The following is an 18,494-nucleotide window of genomic DNA, read 5'->3' as shown; positions in this document are numbered from 1 at the left end:
ACATTCAAGAGGGATATCATCACATTTACGTCTCACGCCAGCTTCAATCGGTACTACGCATCTCGTTTAAGTTGTGCCGGACAGTCGTCCGCATGTCTACCCAAGCGTATGATCGTCGGCAGCGTCAGAGGTGAATAAGAGACAGCCTCAATCCTCATCCCCCCCTCCCTCGCCGGCCTTCGGCCCACAATATCACGGATGACATCGAACCGACCTCCACTCTCCTTCGTAAAGGGGAACCATTTCGCCGCGTTGGAGAGAAGCTGGTTCCTCGTATCAAGCGAGGGTGTCGGGTTCCAGTCGCGCGGCTGCTTGGTGCCGCCGATGATTGTGCCGCCGCCCAGAGGCCGGGGGATGCAGAAGGACCAGGTGCCGTCTGAGTTCTGGCGGGTGAGGGTTACAGTGCAGGGGTTGCGGACGAGACAAGTTTGGCCTGTTGATTGTATAAGCAGCGATGGACCGAAAAAGATTCGAAAGAGTGGTGAGCCCCCGTACCTCGGATAATGAATGATTTGGGATCACCGAATCCCAGACCGGAGCAGTTGACGACCGTCTTGACGGAACCCGCCAGCTCGAACGCCTCGAGCGGATCCACGAGCGTGTACTCCCTCGTCTGGCCGCCGTTGAGGATGAACTTGCGGAGCAGATAGGCGCAGTAGACTGGTGAATTCACCACGTAGGTGCGATAGCGCACGCCCCATTTCACCTCGGCGGGTGTCTCGTCGTGCGCCAGGCGTCGGAAGCCGTCTAGGTGCGCGTACGAGTTCTGGATGTTGGCTTCGTTCAGGTACTCCGGTGGCGGGGACTCGAGGTGTTCCTCGCCGTCGATCAGTTGGACTCCTGCCGTGGGGTCTTCGGTGGCGAGTTGCGTGAAGTACTGATATGTGCGGCGTGCTTGGCTATCTTCTCTTGCGGCTTGCGGGGAGGACCCCGGGACTGGTCGGTAGTGCGCACCGGCCCAGGGCGAAGCATAATTGAGCGAGGTGGTGTTGGGGAAGTCTCTGGCGACGATGAGGATTTTTTGAGAGGGTTGGAGGTGTTGTTGGATGTGAAGGGCTGTTGAGAGGCCGATCACGCCCGCGCTGGAGGGTGAGTTAGTGGGGTGTTGCGTTTATGGTCTGCATATTCGGGTTATGTCCTTGAGGGCAAACCGACGTACCCAATGACTACTATGGTTTCGTCACTACTCATTTTGTCAGATACACGTAACTCGATCTGATGCAAGGTCCCTTGGTCCTCATGAGCACTTTGGATTGTGATCTAAGATCGTGAGATGGAGATAGATAAGCGGATCCCCGCTTATTGGGATCAGTATGAACTATTGCCGTTATCAAGAAACTGCCAAATACTGATTCTGATATCGTAGTTCGAGGTTACTCGATCCTGTAGTCCTATTTTTGCTCTTCAAATCCTCCAGATCTCTGTCACAATACTATAGAAGAGAAGCTGAGGCTAGACCACCGTTGCTTTTGTTGAACTGTCGGAGCTTTTGATATGACAGTCCAACTGTCCCTTTAACCCCGCCAAAATCTTATCGCTCGAGTGATTACTAGAAGCCATGGATCGGATCACAATCACATCCATCCGAGCAGAGGCTGGGATGCTTTATCACATACGGAGTGATCCTAGCTCGATATTAATTTTGAAGCTGCATATTTGGTTGTGAGCTCGTCGGGCATCTCCGCAGTAGTTATGAAGTACAGAGCTCTCGATCATCACATCACATTGCATCGTAGGAATTGGCCATTTTGGGTATATTCCTAGCACGAATATGTCAATTTCCAGATTCCCTGCGGATCGAAGAAATACCCAGCTTGTCTCATCTCCTTTCCTGTTGCATTGTGCCGCTTCGCTAGCAATGCTTTCTTGAGCGCACCATAGATATATACTTCGTCAATCTGCTCAATTGAACGACTCCCTGCGATGATACCGAGTTCTTTGCTTTCCTGGATCTTCTGCTTTGAGAACGGAGAGATGATCCCTCAGACCATCTGAAGCATCCAGTTATCTTGCCTGAATCTGCTCAAATACGCGCCCAGATGGTCACTTGAGGACGACGACAGGGCGGATGTGGACTGTGATTGGCTGAGCCGGGTGATGAGACCTGCAGTGTGAAGAAACGCCTTCTGCATTGCTGCCAGCCAATCAGCTTTCATCCTGGGGGTCCCTGGCAGCATCATCCTAGAGCCGTGCAGAAGAATTCCTGTTAACATCTGACAATTCGTCCTAACCCCGCCTTGAACAGCTGGACAGCTTGGTCTTGTTCGATCATTAGCTTAGCTTGCTTCTCCTGTAGGCGTGTTCTTGACCTCTCTCTCTCATTGGAAATTATCAACAATATCATCCCCTATTACCTCCTGAGCTTACCTCTAATCACTACAAAGAAGGCAATAATAGCAGACCAGGTTCGCACCGACTGGGATTATCCTGTCCCTGTACAACAATTGGCTATTGCCGTTTATTTTCCGTTTTAGCTCCAAACTTTGCCGTCTTCAAACCATCCTATGATCGTGCTACGCTGAGTTCTTTTCCCTGTCACCCGCTACTGCCAGGAGCTGCAACATCGTGCACATTTCCTCTGTCCCACCATGTCCGCTATGAGTTTGATCGACTTTTGCTAGCATCAGCATAAAATCCTTCCATGAGTCTAACGTGTTAGCGCTGATTCCTTTCCTAATCCCATTCGGCTGCCTGTCTGCCCGTCCGCCCTCTGCAGTCTCGTGTCCTGTGTCCTGTGTCCTGTGTCCTGTGTCCTGTGTCCTGTGTCCTGTGTCCTGTGTCCTGTGTCCTGTGTCCTGTGTCCTGTGTCCTGTGGCTGTACAGCTGTATGGCTGTCAGATATCTCGCTAGTGTGCTGTTCTGCTTTAGCGCTGGAGAGGTATCAAGTGCAGTCAAGATGTCACTGGATACTCTCTCTTTCCCTCATTTATGCTCGTCCGCTAATGAAGTCATGAATCACTCTCTTCTCCCCCCGATATAGACCAAGCGCCATCAACCTCCCTTGGCGCGAGCTGCCATTGCTTGGTGGCTGGTGAGTTTGATCTTCTACTAAGGTAACTTAGCGCCGCCTCACCAGACGTTGCGTATTTCCTCTCCATGGTCTAACAGATTATTGATGAGGGTCAAGTCGTAGGGAATGTCGAATCACACCCTTTCAGTCGTTGCTCAATCGCACCATCACAGAAAACAATCTCCATTGTAGACTCCTTTGATCCCCCTTTCCTTGGTTGTCTCGACTTTCAAAACCCCCCGGCTTCTCTTTTCTGTACTCCCCCCTCCATATCCTATGCGACTACCAACGTGGTAGCCCGCCTAGTGCATGCTATTCCTTGTCTGTCGCCTGCATCTGCGATACCTTGCGGTTACTGGCCTTGCATAATCGCACTTCTCGCCTATTTTCAGACTTGACATTATTATCTTCATTATAGCTTTTCCATTTTTTCTCTTTCCCTCTCACCCTACTGCTGTGCACGGTGGTCCGGACCGTCTCGTCGGTTCTCTTTCTGCTTCTTCCCCAGAAGCTAATCACTCTTGTCTCCATGTCCCGGAACCGAAGCTCTGTACTAATTCAGCGGACTGGATCTCGTCATCGAAGCTGCGATAACGCTGTGATTGCTGGATAGCACTCTGGTCGACCATAACCGAACCGTCGAAATTGTCTCTCTGCGAGCAACACCAAGCGGCGGGAATGCCGTTGAGGATTGTCTGTACTGTCGAACAACACCCATCCTGCCACTCAACTTGCGCCGACGCTTCTGAAATTCTGCGATAGAACATCGAACTCTCTGGATCCACCGAGCTCGATCTTGATAACGGCCTTTCGAATACGGGTGGACGGTGAGACAGAGAGGAACCAGACGGTGTCTCGATCAGCCCGCACACCGGCAACCCAACCGCAAAAAAAGAATGGTTGAGTTGGCATGGAGCAGTAATCCTCTTCCTGACACCAAAAGTACAACAATCAAGCCGATGGCGCCTCCAATTGCGCCCCCGACACCTCAATCACAGGCACCTGAAACCACCTTCGAGCCATGTGCGTCGACAGCCTCATTATTCCTCTATGCTCAAGGATCGGTGATCAATTGCCTCCATCATGACACCCTGGCACTCGAGAGACAATTCGACCATCACAAGGCGGATATCTCTTTCATATCGGTGGACAATGTCAGCGAACGAGGTTCGGGAAGACTAGTCGCCAGTTATGACGTGGGACAGACGACGATCGTGTGGGACCTGTTTACAGGGGCTGAGCTCGCTCGCTTTGCGGCGTTCGATCACCTACGAGTAGCTGCCTGGATGCGCAATGGCAATGTAGCGTTTGGTAAGGATGACCCTGCGCTCATGACAGACGAGTACCCAATCCTGATGACCTTGAAGGAAACGGAAAGGGCGATGTCATTCTTTTCGAACCTTCCACGTCGGAGCATGTCTCGACAAGAACCATCTTCGACCCCATCACAGCTTTGGCCCCGGCCTCTGACTGCCGAACATATGCCATCGGGTATGTAAATGATCTTCTATTGGAGACAGAGTGAAAAGGACGAGGGATTATCAAAGATGCACATCGTTATCGATTGAAGGTTTCAGCTGACACTTATATCAGTTACCAAAACGGTTCCATTCTGATCGCCACTCTTCATCCCACGTTTACCATCCTACATACCATGTCAACGTCACGAGGCCCATCACCCATAGTCTCGTTAGCATGGCATGCATCGTCATCAAAGCAAAAGTCTGATATGCTCGCTACTCTATCCTTCAATGGGGATCTGAGAGTTTGGAGTGTTGCGAAGCCTCCGGGCAAAGAGGCTCCCCGGGTCATCAGAGTTCTCAAGCGATCCGACTCTTCGTCAGCTGAGCCTAAGTGGATGGCTTGGTCAAAGAACGGCCGAATCGTGCAGTTCCTCGATGGGTAAGTGTATCCATCCTAGTTATAAGATTGACCTAACTCGCAACAACTTTCAGGGAGACTTGGGCGTGGGATGTCAGAACGAAACATGTCACTTATGAGCCGATTCCGACGGTAGAAAACCCTCGTGGTTTCGCTAACTACGGTCCGACGGCTACTCTTTTCACTCTTGGCCCTAACTACACAGTGCAGCAGTACGATTTGGATAATCCGGGAATGGTTGCTAATGTGCAGCACATCCCTCCTGGAGCCCTTGCTGCGGCTTCGGAAAAACCGAGGAGAGGATCCCTAGAAGCGCGATCCCTGCAGGATCCGCCGGATCTCAGAGAATCAGGGCGCATGTACGACGGCCGGCCCCCTTTTGACCAAAGCGGAGTAGACGCAGTACGGCAGCAGCGTGCAGAGATGGGAAGTCCAGTTTCGTCGCGGAGTCACGCCAACTCTGTCAGTTCAAAAGCATCCTCTGGGAAATATAGGATGGTGCCATTTTCTCCACCAAGTAGGTCGGCACAGACAGGTACATCGTTCTCAATAGCTTCAGCAAGTGGACGAGAGACCCCCCAGCAGTCCGGGGCCTCCTACACGTACGCCTCCTCGGTCTCGATGTCGTCGGTGAAAAGCTCGCGTGCAGGATCCCGACTGCGAAATGAGGTGCAATTTAGCCCAGCAGACCAGCGAATTGATCTGTTTCCATTCACACGCGCGCGCCTCAACGATGTACCGTATAGGAACCATCGCCCTCTAGACGAAACACATCTCACGCCAAACGACCTTCGGCGACAGATGCTGAGCGTCGTCTTTGGATGGGACGGAGATATTCAAGACCTAATTAGAGACGAGCGTGAGTGAGCACCTTCAAATCCCGGCTACCAACATCTCCATTGACCTTTTGAGCAGTACTTCGTCACCCGCCCGGCAGTCAAAGTGCCATTCTGTTGGCGCAGTGGCTCGGCCAGTCCGACTCTGACGCAACCGCGGCCATGATCAACGCTGGACCGGCTACATTGACCGACTGGATGCTCTTGGCCATGAGCCAGATGAATGGAGAGTCGCAAGCCAACAAGGTCGGTCAAGCCTTCGCACAAAAGCTGCTAGAGATCGGCGACATACATACGTCGGCTACTATTTTGCTTGGCCTGGGTGATAAAAACGAAGCTATCGAAGTCTATGTCTCTCAGAACTGCTACATGGAAGCTATCCTGATGACTTGTCTCCTGACGCCCACGGATTGGCAGCGCCAGTCATATCTGGTGCGTCGATGGGGTGAGCACGTTGTTTCCCATGCGCAACAGCAGCTGGCAATTCGATGCTTTATGTGTACCGGTGTAGAGCCTTCCGATCCCTGGACCTCTCCCGCCGCCCAGCAAGCTGCGTCTTTTTCTGAAATCCTTTCGGGAAGATCGCCCATGACATCTCCTGAGCCACAACCTTTGCAACAGTCGTCGAATTTTCTTCTTCCGACCCTGAATTCACAGCCGAAGATACCGCCTAGCACCAGACCAAACGCGAAAACACCAGCCCTCAAGCTGATCACGTCATTTGACTCTCAGCCCGGCAAGTTTCGATTCCCGGGTCTGAAATCAGACGATAGAACACCTACGAATGCCCCAGGAATTACACCTATCGCTGAATCAGCTGTAGGAGGGTCTGCTGTGTCCCCTGGAGGACTCGGATCTTACAGGGCGAACAATATTCAAAGTCTGAACAATGCGATGAATGCAAGGACAGGAACGCCTGCGTTCAACAGAAGACGCTTGCCCTCTATTGGAGAAACGCCTGTTGATGTCCATCCACCCACTTTCTCGTCAAGCGGCTTAAGTAACTCCGTGGAATATGCCTCGTCGGTGGAAAGCACCAGCCGTCTGCATGATGGAAGCCAAAGTCAGGATGAGGAGGTCAGGTCGTCTCTGTTGCCGTCTGCACGGTACAATCCTGAAAAAGACACGTTCAAGCCGAGTCCGCAAACTGCCGTTCAGGCAAACTCGGATAAGTTTGCAACCATCAAGGGTCTTCCTTCCCCAGCCCCTGGCCTTTTCGAGGCTCTGAAGGAACGTTCGGACAGTCGGAACGGATCGAGAGACCGAAAGCCAGATGGTCTCCAGCTTCACCTGTTCCAGGTTGATGCTTCAGAGAGTGGTTTGCTAGGCCCACTTAGCAGTACAATGAGCAATGCTCGGAGCCCAGCCTCGACATTAAATAGTTACAACTCAGCGAAGAGCCCCAGCGTCAGTGGGCGGAGCATCGACCAATACATCAGCAGTCTCGACGAGGCGAATTACCATTCACAAAAGTATAGTCGAGGAAGGAGAAATACGGACGATTCAGCCAGCCAAAGCTCAGCACGAAGGATCACTTCGAGGAATACTTCACAGGAAACCGCTCGAGGACGAAACGAGAGAAGATACATCCAGCCAGCTAAACGTTCACCGTCCTCTCCGGTTCCTATGTCCCCAGAGGAGATAGCTCAATACAGCAAGAGCACAGGGACCAAACAACCTGCCACCAAATCACGTAATGGGAGCAGAGTGAGAAAACCACGCTCACGACATTCATCAGAGCGTCGTCGGCATCGTTCTGCCAGTCGGCACGCTGCTAGCCGAACGGCTGGGGACAAGAATGATCCTGCTCATCGGGGGCGCAGCATCGATAGACAAAGCTCCGGCGCGAGATCACCGTCCGCCCCATTGCCTGTATCTCAAGCGGAGGATGCCTTGAGGCTGGTCGCTAGTGACAGGGAAAGATTGCGGGGTCACCAACGCAGTAGCAGCCGACGACCTGACAAGGGCGGGTCGAGACGGGACGGGTCTCCCGAGAGCAGACATTCGCGAGCAACGTCTCGCAATGGTCAAGGCCAGGATACGAACACGAACACGAACACCGAACAGGCGACGGATAGGTTGATGACCAGTGCTTTTGCTCAGAGCGATGCATACTTACAAGAGAGGCGCCGTGAACTGGAAGAAGTGCAGATGCAAGCTCGAAACGCGAGCGCTGCAATCTTGCCATCCATTGGACTAACAGAACAGAGACGAAAGGAGCTCGCAGCTGCCGAACTGGAGGCCCGGCGGCTTTCACTTGCACGCAACCCTTCAGCGCCAAACATACCCTTTCCTGGAGAGCTGCAACGCACCCGAAGCCCCCTAGGCAGCCCACCGCTGTCTAGAAACTCTGTCAACCAGCGTACACCGGCCAGGAGAAGAGCGTCGACCAGCAAGGCATCGCCAGAGTATCCGAGCAGTTCCGATTCGAATTCGTCGAGGTCAGGAGGACCACTTGGGCTGCCAGCGACTCCGAAAGCCATGCGGCACCCGAAATATCCCAACGGCTACGAAGAGACTGTCTCCTCTGGGTCCAGTCTTCCAGATAATGTTATAACACTCAGTGATGCCAGGTACCAAGGCGAAGCAGAGAGAATCGGCCGTCCAACGTCCGTTCCAATGCCGGAGCATCAACCCGGTCCCATGCCAGTCGACCTGCCAACCCATCCGAGGTTCAACCCCCGCCTCCCACGAAGCAGATCAACCAGTAGGAGCCGGAACGTCGGTCATCGGCGAGAAAGTTCTCGAGAGTTGGGAGGTTCTGGTGGCTATGCCTACGGCTCTTCACCAGTCGCCGTTAGTATCGAAGAGACTATCGAAAATTCCATGGACCTAAAGGAATTCGAGCATCCTCCAATCTTGCCAGAGCTGCAGCATCTGAACACTCCGCCGCCCCCTCCACCTCCTGTTCCCCTTGGACCCGTCTCTCCACGGGCATCCTCCGGGACTATAGACATTGCCATTGACAACGAGAACCTGGGAAGATTGCTCCCTCGAGCTATGACAGCTGCTCCGGCAATCAGTATGGAAACACGGCCTATCGTCGAGCGCCGCCGCACGTCATTTGACCATCGGCGGGGCAAGAGCGTCAACGAGAGCTTCACGAACAAGATCCGGAATCTAACACGCATGCGCAGCAACAGCCGCGGACTAGACAATTGGACATCTCCCCGCGAGACAGGAGTCCCCTATGAAAGTGTACAAATGTCGGACGGCCGGATATAACCCCGTCATTTCTTTTTCATTACATTCCTGTTAAAATTTTTTGTTATCATATTGCGTCTGCTTCACTCCTATACCATGAAATTTGCTTCATATCTCATTGGACCTATAATCCTTATGACTGATGACCATGCCCCTCTAATTTTTTCCAATCTGCAATGAACGAACCTGTTTCCCGTTTCTCTACATGATGGATTCAATTGTTATACCCTTGCCTTTGTTTCGCCCGATAGTTTCCATAATCACGCGGGTCCCCTTGAGAGATTCTCTTCTTGGTTTCATGATGTGCTCTAAAGGATTTTCTGAGACTGGACTCGCCCGCAAGGGCAAAGGAAAAGTTAGCATGCCATGTCTTATTCAAGCGAACCAATTGCATCTCCTACTGCTTGAACGTAGACCAATCTGTATCCATTCCTATGTTTAAGCCCAGCGACCTCAGACAGTCGAAGTCCGGCGTTATTCACGCCTCGACGAGGGAGGTCCAGCTCCGCCAAGGGAACGTTAGAAGCATGTGTTTGTTCCAGCATACCGTGTCTTGTATAGAAACCAGCTCAAGATAAGGCCGTCGAAGAAGGCCGCCGGTCTCTCGTCTTGATACTCAATCTCAATCTGTCGTTCATCGGACGGAGCGAAGGAATGGATTCTTCCAGAAGCCATGGAATAGTGAGATAACCAGTGAATGAAATATAACTTTCCTGAAGTGGAGTGGTATGATACATGTTATGTTCGTAATGCGTTGCGGGAGGGTCAGTTCCATCTTCCCCATCCCTTCTTCTCTCCTCCTTCAGAGGAGTCACCGGCCATGTTTCTCTCGGCCTCTAGCAAGCGATCAAATTCAGCCTGGGCCTGGTCGCGCTGTTGCCCGTCATTGTCGGCCGTTAAAGACCCCCGGTTCCACGCTGACCTTAGCCCGCCATCCTTTCTCCCCTGGGAGCCGGCCTGCTGTCTGATTCGATCCCAGGCGCTTCCCTGCGAGCCACCGTCAGATCGATACTCCGCTGCAACGGGGCTTGCATCATCGCTATCGAAGAAGTCTGTAGCCTTGTTCTCATCGACAGTGGGAGCACCACGCATCGACTCCGTCGTGGAGGGATCACCGTACAAGCGCTGCAGATTCCGATCCGGGAGATTAGCAGGCTTATCCGGCGACGCCGACGGAACGGACCCCCGTGCAGAGGAAGACGAGTAAGGGTCCAAAGACCCGTAAGCCCCACCGCCCTGGTCATGCTCATGACTCTCGGCGTAGACTCCAGCTCCAGCCCCGGCGCCCTGACCCATCCCCACTTCCACAGGCGGCAAGCCCTGCGCCCGCCGCACCGCCGCCTCCCGGCCCGATTTACTCCTCTCAATAGCCGCCTGGATCTTCCGCTTGCGCACCTCCTCCGGGTCCTTCTGCCGCATCTCAGCAAAGAACTGCTCTAGCCGCGGATCACCCATCGTCGCCTTCAGATCGTGGAACATGCCCCAGATACTCGTTATCACCGAACCGGACAACACGCAGAATAACCACCTGAACCCTCCGCTCATTAATAACCGTCGGAAATTAGCCGGCTCGATCGTCGAGTAGAGATTCACTGCCGCGAGCACCTGCCCCGGCGTCGGCTTCGTCCCCGGTCTCAATCCCCCCGGGACGAGGTGCGCGACGAGCCCCGAGTTCCGAACGCGCCAGTACAGGTACGCCATGCCTGCGGCGCCGGAGTAGGGCGCGCCGAGACGCTGGTGGTAGATGTATCTGCTGCCGTGGTCGACGAAGGCGTCGAGCTCCTCCTGCGTTGGGAGCCGGTTGAGCACGATTTTGCAGGACTCAATGCGGTCGCGGATGTGCTCTCCGTTCTTGTGGAGCCAGTTGCGTGAGCCCAGGAAGCCGAAGTAGAGGGTGAACAGGTCTGGTCGGGAAAGGCACTCGGTCTTGAGCACGAGGGGAGCGTACCCGGGTATCGGGAGGTGGCCTCTGGTGTAGGATCTGAATTCATTTTGAAGAGGCGGGTTGGAGTTACCGGCCTGCGCCAATGTGTTGTCAAGCACCATCTTGGATGGTAAAGTGATGTTGGTCGGGCTCCAACTGTTGACTCTGAAGCTCAGGAATAGCAATGACGATGGGAGTGCGGAGAAGGAAGTTGGTGGTAGAGGGCGCGTGACGTTGTGCAGCTTAGTCATCACAACATTTACCCAGCATAAATTTACTGTTTATCTACAAAGTACAAAAGAACTGTTACTCGAGCATCACTATCATAAAATGTATCATTCGCCAAGATTATCTACCAACTAAATCTGCTCAAAGGATAGATTGCGAATGCGGTAGTAGGTATCTGCCCGGTTAGTGCTATCAACATCACCAAGCCATGAAAGGATGCACTAACCAGTTGTTGGACCAGGAGTCCCTGACGATCCCTCCATTTATAGATTGATGATCCTAGCGGAGTCAGTTTTGGGCAATATCTTATACGATGAACAGACTTGCGTTGTTGGATACTTACAAATGCAAGGGCTTCCCAATATATTCACTCCCATACTGGGTCGTGATCAGCGTGCCGTCAAGGTAGAACTTGACGGAGATGTTGGTGCCATCAATATCGCGGATTTCCGACTTGATCGTGTGAAAGTCGTCAGGAGAGGGGTACTCGACATCCAAAGCTTGTACTTCAGACGAGGTCTGTAATGATGACTGGTCAGCGCACATCTGACAGCATGGCTTCAAGTGCCCCGTCTCTCACATTGAAGGTATTGAAACTGATATCCCCGGTTCCTGCCGCTGTCAGCCATACAGAGTACGAGCAGTTCGCGTCTCGGGGTATAATACCCTTCCACTCAGCAAGATCAATCTCAGGTGGCCACGTATTCGCTCCATTGAGCCAGAATGCAGGCCAGGTGCCTTTGGCAGTCGGCGCCTGGAACTCAGCCTGGATGTCGAAGCCTGATCCGGCTTCTACTGTGAACGTCGTTGCTGAGTGTACCGCACCAGATAGATAGTTGATCTCTATACCTCCGCTGGTAGCGGGCTGGCCGCTAACTGGTTTGGCAACCAGAGTCAGTGTGCCTGAGTCGACGGAAATATACTCGTGATCGGTCGAATTGCCGACCATACGAGCGGATCCATTATGATCTGAGCCCCAGGGGTAGAGGTAGGCAAAGTATTCTTCGAGAGAAGAGTATGAATCGAAGCACGTGGAGGGGATCAATGTGGTCGCTGCAGAAGCTAGAGGGAGAAGACCTAGAAGGATTGGAAACATCATTTTGGCGCACTTCGGCTTTCTTCAGCAGATGGCTGAGCTTTTTACTACACTTTTGGTTAAACAGTGTCCTTTTATAATGGACTTGGGGTGATTTCTGTCATCTCGGTAGAACTTGATGCGACAACTGAAACAGAATATGCGCCTGAGCGAAGATCAACTTCACCAATACTTTCGATGAGATCATTGCCTCGAGAATCAATTTATTTGCTACCAGTTTCCCCTTCAAGTTCCTTCGGAGCCTTACTGCAAACTGCAAGATCGACACGGAGGTTACAGCGCTACTACTGCACAACCATTTTGTTACGGACAAGGAAACAATGATTCAATCATTATCATCCACTGATATATCTCTTCGGCCTTTGAGTTACCACTTCTCCACGTATGGTCGAAGGTCCAGCTCGAACCCAAATGTCGTGCGCGGCTGGGTGTGCAGATGCCAGTATGACTCTGCAATCTATTTGTCTAATTAGTCATTATGGTCAATCTCAATCAGTGGGAAAGCAACTTACAGCGTCTGGGTCAAGTTTAGCGTCTTCATGCTCGAATGTCCAAGCCTTTGTCCTAGGAATATCTATGACCCCATCGATAATGACATGAGAGACGTGAACACCCTTAGGCCCGAACTCTCGAGCCAGTGATTGAGCCAACGCTCGTAGAGCGAATTTGCCCGATGCAAAGGCCGCGAAATTGGCAGACCCTTTCAAGCTGGCTGTAGCCCCCGTGAAGATTAAAGTTGGTGGATGCTGTAAGCCCTTCGCCTGAAGCAGGAGAGGCAGAGCGCCTTTGGCGAAGTTGAAACCTCCTTTCCTGCTTTTGATTGAGTCTCTGCTTGAATACATTTGTCTTGTGATTTAAAAAACTCACCCTTGGTTCTCAAACCCCTGGGAGAATTCTTCCTCTGTGAGCTCAAGGAAGGGTTTGCGCACAAATCCACCGGCAGGATTGAACACGGCCGCTGCGAGAGGAACACCAGCGTACTGCTGAGATATCTTCTCGAACGCGGACTTGACGCTTGTCGAATCTGACAAGTCCGTGCTGATACCTAGGGCCTGACCACCGCTGGAGTTGATCTCCTGGACAAGGGGTTCGAAGTTCGCCGGGTTCCGGCTAAGTACCACCACGGAGTATGCTTTGGCAAAGCGTCTGGCGATGGAAGCGCCCTGGTCAAGCCTTAACAGATGTGTCTTTAACAGTCAAGTGATGAACTTACCGTGCCAGGGCCGACTCCGGCGATGATAGCCAATGCTTTGGAAGCCATCTCGTTAAACTTGTTGTGAAGTGACACTGCTCGGTATCGGAGGGTTCTCTCTTGAAATCAGAAATGACACAGATTCTTCCTACATTATATCTCTTATGATTGAGATGTCGTGATTTACTTCGGGCATTTGTCGATGCCGTGCTTAGAAATACATGTTGCACATTGATCAGTAATCGCGATGATATCATCGTCGCTACTCCGTACAGTGCTTGCGGTTCGACCTCGGATAATGTGTCCATGATGATTCCGCTCATCGTCTGATAGACTCTTAAGAGGGAGGGTCGAGTTGCAAGGCTCAAATGCCTTAACCATAATTCAAAAGAAAAGTGAAAAGCATTTTAACAACGTAGTGGTTCAAGCATGGACAGCACTTTGGCCTGAGGCACTCAGGCAATAATTGTTATCGATAAGCTCACCTCGATTCCCTGAAACTTTTTCCTCATGGGTCGTTTGCGCAGCTTGCCGCCAACGTATATCCCTATTACAAGGGCATCATCAATAATATCATTTACCCTTATCGTCAATTATTCTTAGTATCTCCATCAACATGTCCAACGCCAACGGCGACTCCTTACTGTCCGATCTATGCACAATCTGGTAAGTAAACAACATCCCCCTACCCGCCGTCGTATCAAACAACCACCAACTAAAAACCCCTCTCACAGCCACATCAACACCCCCAAATACCGCTGCCCCCGCTGCTCAACCCGAACCTGCTCCCTCCCCTGCTCCCGCCGCCACAAGCTCTGGTCCCAGTGTTCCGGCGTCCGCGACCCAGCCGCCTACCTGAAGCGCAGCGAGCTCGCCACGGAATCCGCCTTCGACCGGGACTTCAACTTCATCACGAAGATCGAGCGGAGTCTCGAGCGCGCGGAGCGAGAGGCGGAGAATAGAGGGATCTCGTTGAATGGGACTACGACCGCTGATCCGGCGGTGTTGGGTCTGGGACATGAACTGGGGCAGGATGGGGCGGATGCCGGGGCGGGGGGGAAGAGGAAGAGGCCTGAGCAGGGGGGCTTTGTGAAGGGTGAAGCTGGGTTTCTGCGCAAGGCGCAGAATGCCGGGGTGAGGGTTATCAGGGCGCCAAGGGGGATGAGTAGGAATAAGGCGAATGCGTCAAAGTGGAATCCCAGGTATGTCTCTTTCCCGGCTGGTGATGATGATGACGTCGGTTACTGACGGTCTCAAGACATAAATGTTTGAGTTGGACGGTCGAATGGGTTACTGCGGATGGCAAGAAGATAACGAGGAACTGCTCGGAATCGTGCACTCTGGCGGATGCATACGACCGCATCTACCCACAACCTAAGGAGAGAGCAGGCGAAATTGTGCAAAATCCAAAGAAAGACGATATTCAACCATTTGAAAGTACAGGAGACCGAGAGCAGGAGTCAGAGCCCGCGTCCAGCGAACAGCCGACGCAATCAGAGACCGTTGAACCTCTTTCGGCAGCACCAACTGGTCAATCAGCCACGGAATCAACCCTAGATCAACCGTCAGGCTCAACCGAAAGCAAGCACGAAATAATCCCCCATCGGGGTGTTAGCTTCTATCTTCATCGTCCACGAACTGCTACTAAACAGCCAGTCCTCATTCCTTTATCTCCCAGCATGACTTTAACCTCTGCTCTCCGAGACCGTGCGGTTCTGGAATTTCCCACAATCTACGCTCTTCCCCAGCCTCCACAGGCATTACTCGCAGAAAAAGAAGACCCAAGGTTCCTTCTGGAGGAAGATTATCTACGGACCCAAGGGTCAGAAACCGATATGACCGAAGCCATGTTGCAAGAAGCTTCTGAAGATCAAGTCCAGACTGGCAATTTGGATATAGGGGATATCGACGAAAAGAAAGTACTTGAAGTGTTGAAGCAGGATCTATTCGAACCGATCGCAGCCGATGCGTCAACGCAATGATTTAGACTTACGCTTGCTTTGTATTGCTGAAAGAGCTTGGAGTTGGATGGAAACATCGTGTATAGACGTCCCTGATATCATGTATACAATGGTCAGCTACATCTCGCGAACTGGTCACAAGTGCCAGGGACACTCTCCCTTCCACTCATGGTATGCAAAGGTCAACTAGTCGCTCTGGCGCACTGGTATACTGATAGAGTCATGGCTGATTGAGGTATCACTCAACTCACGGCGCCGACAGAGATCGTTACCTCGTATAGGTTGAAGACAGAATATGAATACGTGGACGTGTCTCGATCCGCTCGGCAGTCGAGACTAGAGCATCATGGTTAATCAAAGCTTGCCAATATCAATTAACACAAAATATCAAGTGCGACCAATAACCGCGAGGTATCTAAGTGTTATGTACTCATGTTCAAAAATAAATCAATGTCAAATATAACAAATGGGTATCCTTGCAAATAATAACCATTCCAGGACGCCTTGCCAATGCTTGGTGGTTATATCCAGCTGCTGCTGGACTAATTTAAATGAGGTTCTGATAGACTTGCTGTCGATCAATGGGATGACAAAAATGTCACGTGTAAAAATCGTAATATATCTCATTAAGGTGATTGTTTGTGTTGAGCCCCTGCGACCTCCCGTTCAGCTGTACGAGGTGGTCAGTCAGTATTGAAAGGAATTGCTTCTCTTCCATGGGCGATGCCATAAGAAGTCGGATGGTGGCCAATAGTTGCCGGGTTCAACGTGAACCCGGTTGAGAAATGTTGTATGGTCACCCATACATGGTAGACATGCAGACAACCGGGCCTACGCAAAGCATGTAGCCTGCTAGTGTTCTATACTCGATCATGTACCAAGTCAAGTGGTCTGTGGGACGGCGGGATATCCGACCAGGCATTGCCATCAAGTCAATGGAGTTGTAGCATCGGATGCCGTGTCTGGGAGATCATGTTCTTCATTCCTTGCAGATGATGGGGACACAAGCTCTGTCGCAACGGTGTTCGCCACTGTGCGAACCTCATCCTCCTGAGCCGATTCTGGGGCGGCCTTGCCTTGGAATGAGCCTGCCCTGGATTCTGTAGGCGACATATTTAATCGTTCGGATCGGCTTGGTTTGAGTTTGAGACGGCCTTGCTCTAGAGCACGAAGAAGGGTACCGACTTCCTCAGACACGATACCTCGAAGCTTGCTCATTGCGTCGTCAGACACGTCCGAATGGACATTCCAGCCAAGTTTGTCGGATTCTTCCGAGACCAGTGACTTCGACTCCAATGAAGGCCCCGTGATGAGCCTGTGTAGAGTGGTGGGGGAGACGTTGTTGGGTCGGCGTGCCATCTTGACCGGTTTCTGTTTGGAACTTGAGGAGACCGAAGCTAAATCTTCCTGTTGGCGCTCCCGCTTCGGGGGACGGGGAATATGAGCGCTCGGCCCTTCACCAACTTCATTTCGAATCTTGTAGTAGACCAGACCCAAAGTTGCGGCGAGTGCTTGGTGTGCGGCTTCCGGATACTGACGAACAGCCTCGGCACGGGTCAGATTGGAAGGGTATTCACTGGAATCGGTAGAATCGCTGTCACTGCCATATAGGTCCGACTGGTGCATGCGGCCCCAGTACTCGAAACCTCCCAGCTGATAGAATTCGGCGAGTTGTACAAGTCGGTTAACTGTGGATTATGTTAGGTATCGTAAGACTCATCTCGAGTGCAAAATCACTCACTCCTACTGCGCTTCTTCAAGCACCAGAATCTCCAGACCGTACGAGGGAAGTATTCGGGCCACTGAAGAGATCCATCTTCTTCGATAACCGGAACAGGCGTGATAGGGGCATGAGTGGTGTGAGCAAGGGAGTTGAATCGAACCCGTTCCGAGTGCTTCATTCGAGCCTCGATTAGGGTAAACCGGTTGAATACGGCGTTCAGGTGACGCGATGTCTCGTGTTGAAGAGTAATCAAATCGGTACGTAGTTGACTGATAGCAGCATGCAGTTTGCTGATTTCAATGCGGCATCCACAAACATCTGTCTGCAGCTGTTCCAAGTCGGCCTGGACCTGGTCGATATTCTTCTGGAGACGGTCGACATCACTGCGCAGAAAGACCGTCTCGTTGCCGGCCTGGCCGATGCTGGATTTGAGTTGAAAAACGCCCGACTTGAGCTGATCGACATCCGTCCTCAACGCAACCACATTCAAATCGATTCGATTCGATATCGAGCGATTTGCTTCGAATTCTCGGCGAATATGGTCGTCTTCGCGGTTCCGTCGATCAACATAACCGTCCTTGGTGAGGACCGTCGAGCGCAGCTCGAGTACTCGTGAATCTAGGAGGTTTAAACGGTCGTGGATTTGGGACAAGGAGGGCTCAGATAGAATAGGAGGTGTCACATCGTGTCTGACAGAAAGTAGAGGGCTGGATATGGGTATTGACATGCTCGATGTACGGGAAAGACTTCGTTCAACTGTGGCAGTCATGTTGATAGTGAGGATGATGGCGGTCGGTAGAAGGATATTGATGAAGATTGTGTAAAAATATGGCGTAAGTTCGAATTTTGCGTTAATATTATATCATCTGCCTGTACAGATCGATTTATATGCGAAAGAGGTCCATTTTGATGATGATTTCGATGATAGTGATGATGGTTGGGTCGTAGGTGATGATGGATGATGATGTGATGATGGATGGAAGGATTATTGAGAGAGGAGGTTGGACGACTCCCTTTCTCGTTCCGGCTGATGCCCCCTCCTTTCATTTTCTTCGATCGCTTGTTGCGTGGCACAAGCACATACGGCAACTCCTGGCCAACACCGGATCGCCGGACAGCGACCATAAAGACTCGCCATCGCTAACAGTTGGATTTTGACGCTTGATAATTGATATTTTTCTCTCAAATAATAATATTCATACCTTTATCTAACTTGACAATCAAGAATCGACTATGAAGCTGTCACGACACATCTATCCAAGATTCGACCCAGGAGGAGCGACGCAATTGAAATGGTTGGTAATTACAGGATTTATGACAATACCGTCTCAGGGCAGCCCAACGCCTTGGCCTCTGCATTGCGTCCAGCTGACTCCGTAGAAGCCAATCATAACTGATATGTGGCTATCGCCACAAAGATGAGCGACCGCCAATTGGAC

General features: G+C 51.8%; 7 protein-coding genes across 7 annotated transcripts; 2 read left to right on the top strand and 5 right to left on the bottom strand.

Annotated features, from left to right (window-relative positions):
- Positions 1-53: 53 nt before the first annotated feature.
- Positions 54-1,191, bottom strand: CDV56_106691 (FAD-dependent oxidoreductase; the record flags this gene model as incomplete). The annotated part of the gene is made up of 3 exons (XM_026760310.1): positions 54-433; positions 496-1,082; positions 1,160-1,191. The coding sequence occupies 3 exons, from the start codon at positions 1,189-1,191 to the stop codon at positions 54-56; spliced, it is 999 nt and encodes a 332-aa protein (XP_026612434.1).
- A 2,778-nt stretch (positions 1,192-3,969) lies between these two features.
- Positions 3,970-8,952, top strand: CDV56_106202 (uncharacterized protein; the record flags this gene model as incomplete). The annotated part of the gene is made up of 5 exons (XM_026759821.1): positions 3,970-4,321; positions 4,378-4,501; positions 4,604-4,912; positions 4,966-5,750; positions 5,807-8,952. The coding sequence occupies 5 exons, from the start codon at positions 3,970-3,972 to the stop codon at positions 8,950-8,952; spliced, it is 4,716 nt and encodes a 1,571-aa protein (XP_026612433.1).
- Positions 8,953-9,696: 744 nt separating this feature from the next.
- Positions 9,697-10,977, bottom strand: CDV56_106072 (putative endo-1,3(4)-beta-glucanase; the record flags this gene model as incomplete). The annotated part of the gene is made up of 1 exon (XM_026759691.1): positions 9,697-10,977. One exon carries the CDS (start codon positions 10,975-10,977, stop codon positions 9,697-9,699), a length of 1,281 nt encoding a protein of 426 aa, XP_026612432.1.
- Positions 10,978-11,346: 369 nt separating this feature from the next.
- On the bottom strand, positions 11,347-12,182 carry CDV56_105987 (glycoside hydrolase family 16 protein; the record flags this gene model as incomplete). Its single annotated transcript, XM_026759606.1, has 3 exons — positions 11,347-11,362; positions 11,427-11,602; positions 11,664-12,182. The coding sequence occupies 3 exons, from the start codon at positions 12,180-12,182 to the stop codon at positions 11,347-11,349; spliced, it is 711 nt and encodes a 236-aa protein (XP_026612431.1).
- Positions 12,183-12,546: 364 nt separating this feature from the next.
- On the bottom strand, positions 12,547-13,440 carry CDV56_105906 (oxidoreductase, short chain dehydrogenase/reductase family; the record flags this gene model as incomplete). The annotated part of the gene is made up of 4 exons (XM_026759525.1): positions 12,547-12,636; positions 12,692-12,989; positions 13,047-13,342; positions 13,393-13,440. 4 exons carry the CDS (start codon positions 13,438-13,440, stop codon positions 12,547-12,549), a joined length of 732 nt encoding a protein of 243 aa, XP_026612430.1.
- Positions 13,441-13,987: 547 nt separating this feature from the next.
- Positions 13,988-15,353, top strand: CDV56_105766 (zinc finger HIT domain-containing protein; the record flags this gene model as incomplete). Its single annotated transcript, XM_026759385.1, has 3 exons — positions 13,988-14,037; positions 14,106-14,573; positions 14,630-15,353. The coding sequence occupies 3 exons, from the start codon at positions 13,988-13,990 to the stop codon at positions 15,351-15,353; spliced, it is 1,242 nt and encodes a 413-aa protein (XP_026612429.1).
- Positions 15,354-16,259: 906 nt separating this feature from the next.
- Positions 16,260-17,824, bottom strand: CDV56_105585 (uncharacterized protein; the record flags this gene model as incomplete). Its single annotated transcript, XM_026759204.1, has 2 exons — positions 16,260-17,020; positions 17,074-17,824. The coding sequence occupies 2 exons, from the start codon at positions 17,822-17,824 to the stop codon at positions 16,260-16,262; spliced, it is 1,512 nt and encodes a 503-aa protein (XP_026612428.1).
- Positions 17,825-18,494: the final 670 nt, after the last annotated feature.

This window comes from Aspergillus thermomutatus (assembly GCF_002237265.1).
Source record: "Aspergillus thermomutatus strain HMR AF 39 chromosome Unknown NODE_173, whole genome shotgun sequence".
Taxonomy (NCBI): Eukaryota; Fungi; Ascomycota; class Eurotiomycetes; order Eurotiales; family Aspergillaceae; genus Aspergillus; species Aspergillus thermomutatus.
Note: the sequence above shows the minus strand (reverse complement) of the source record. Positions and strands in the feature narration are given on the sequence as shown.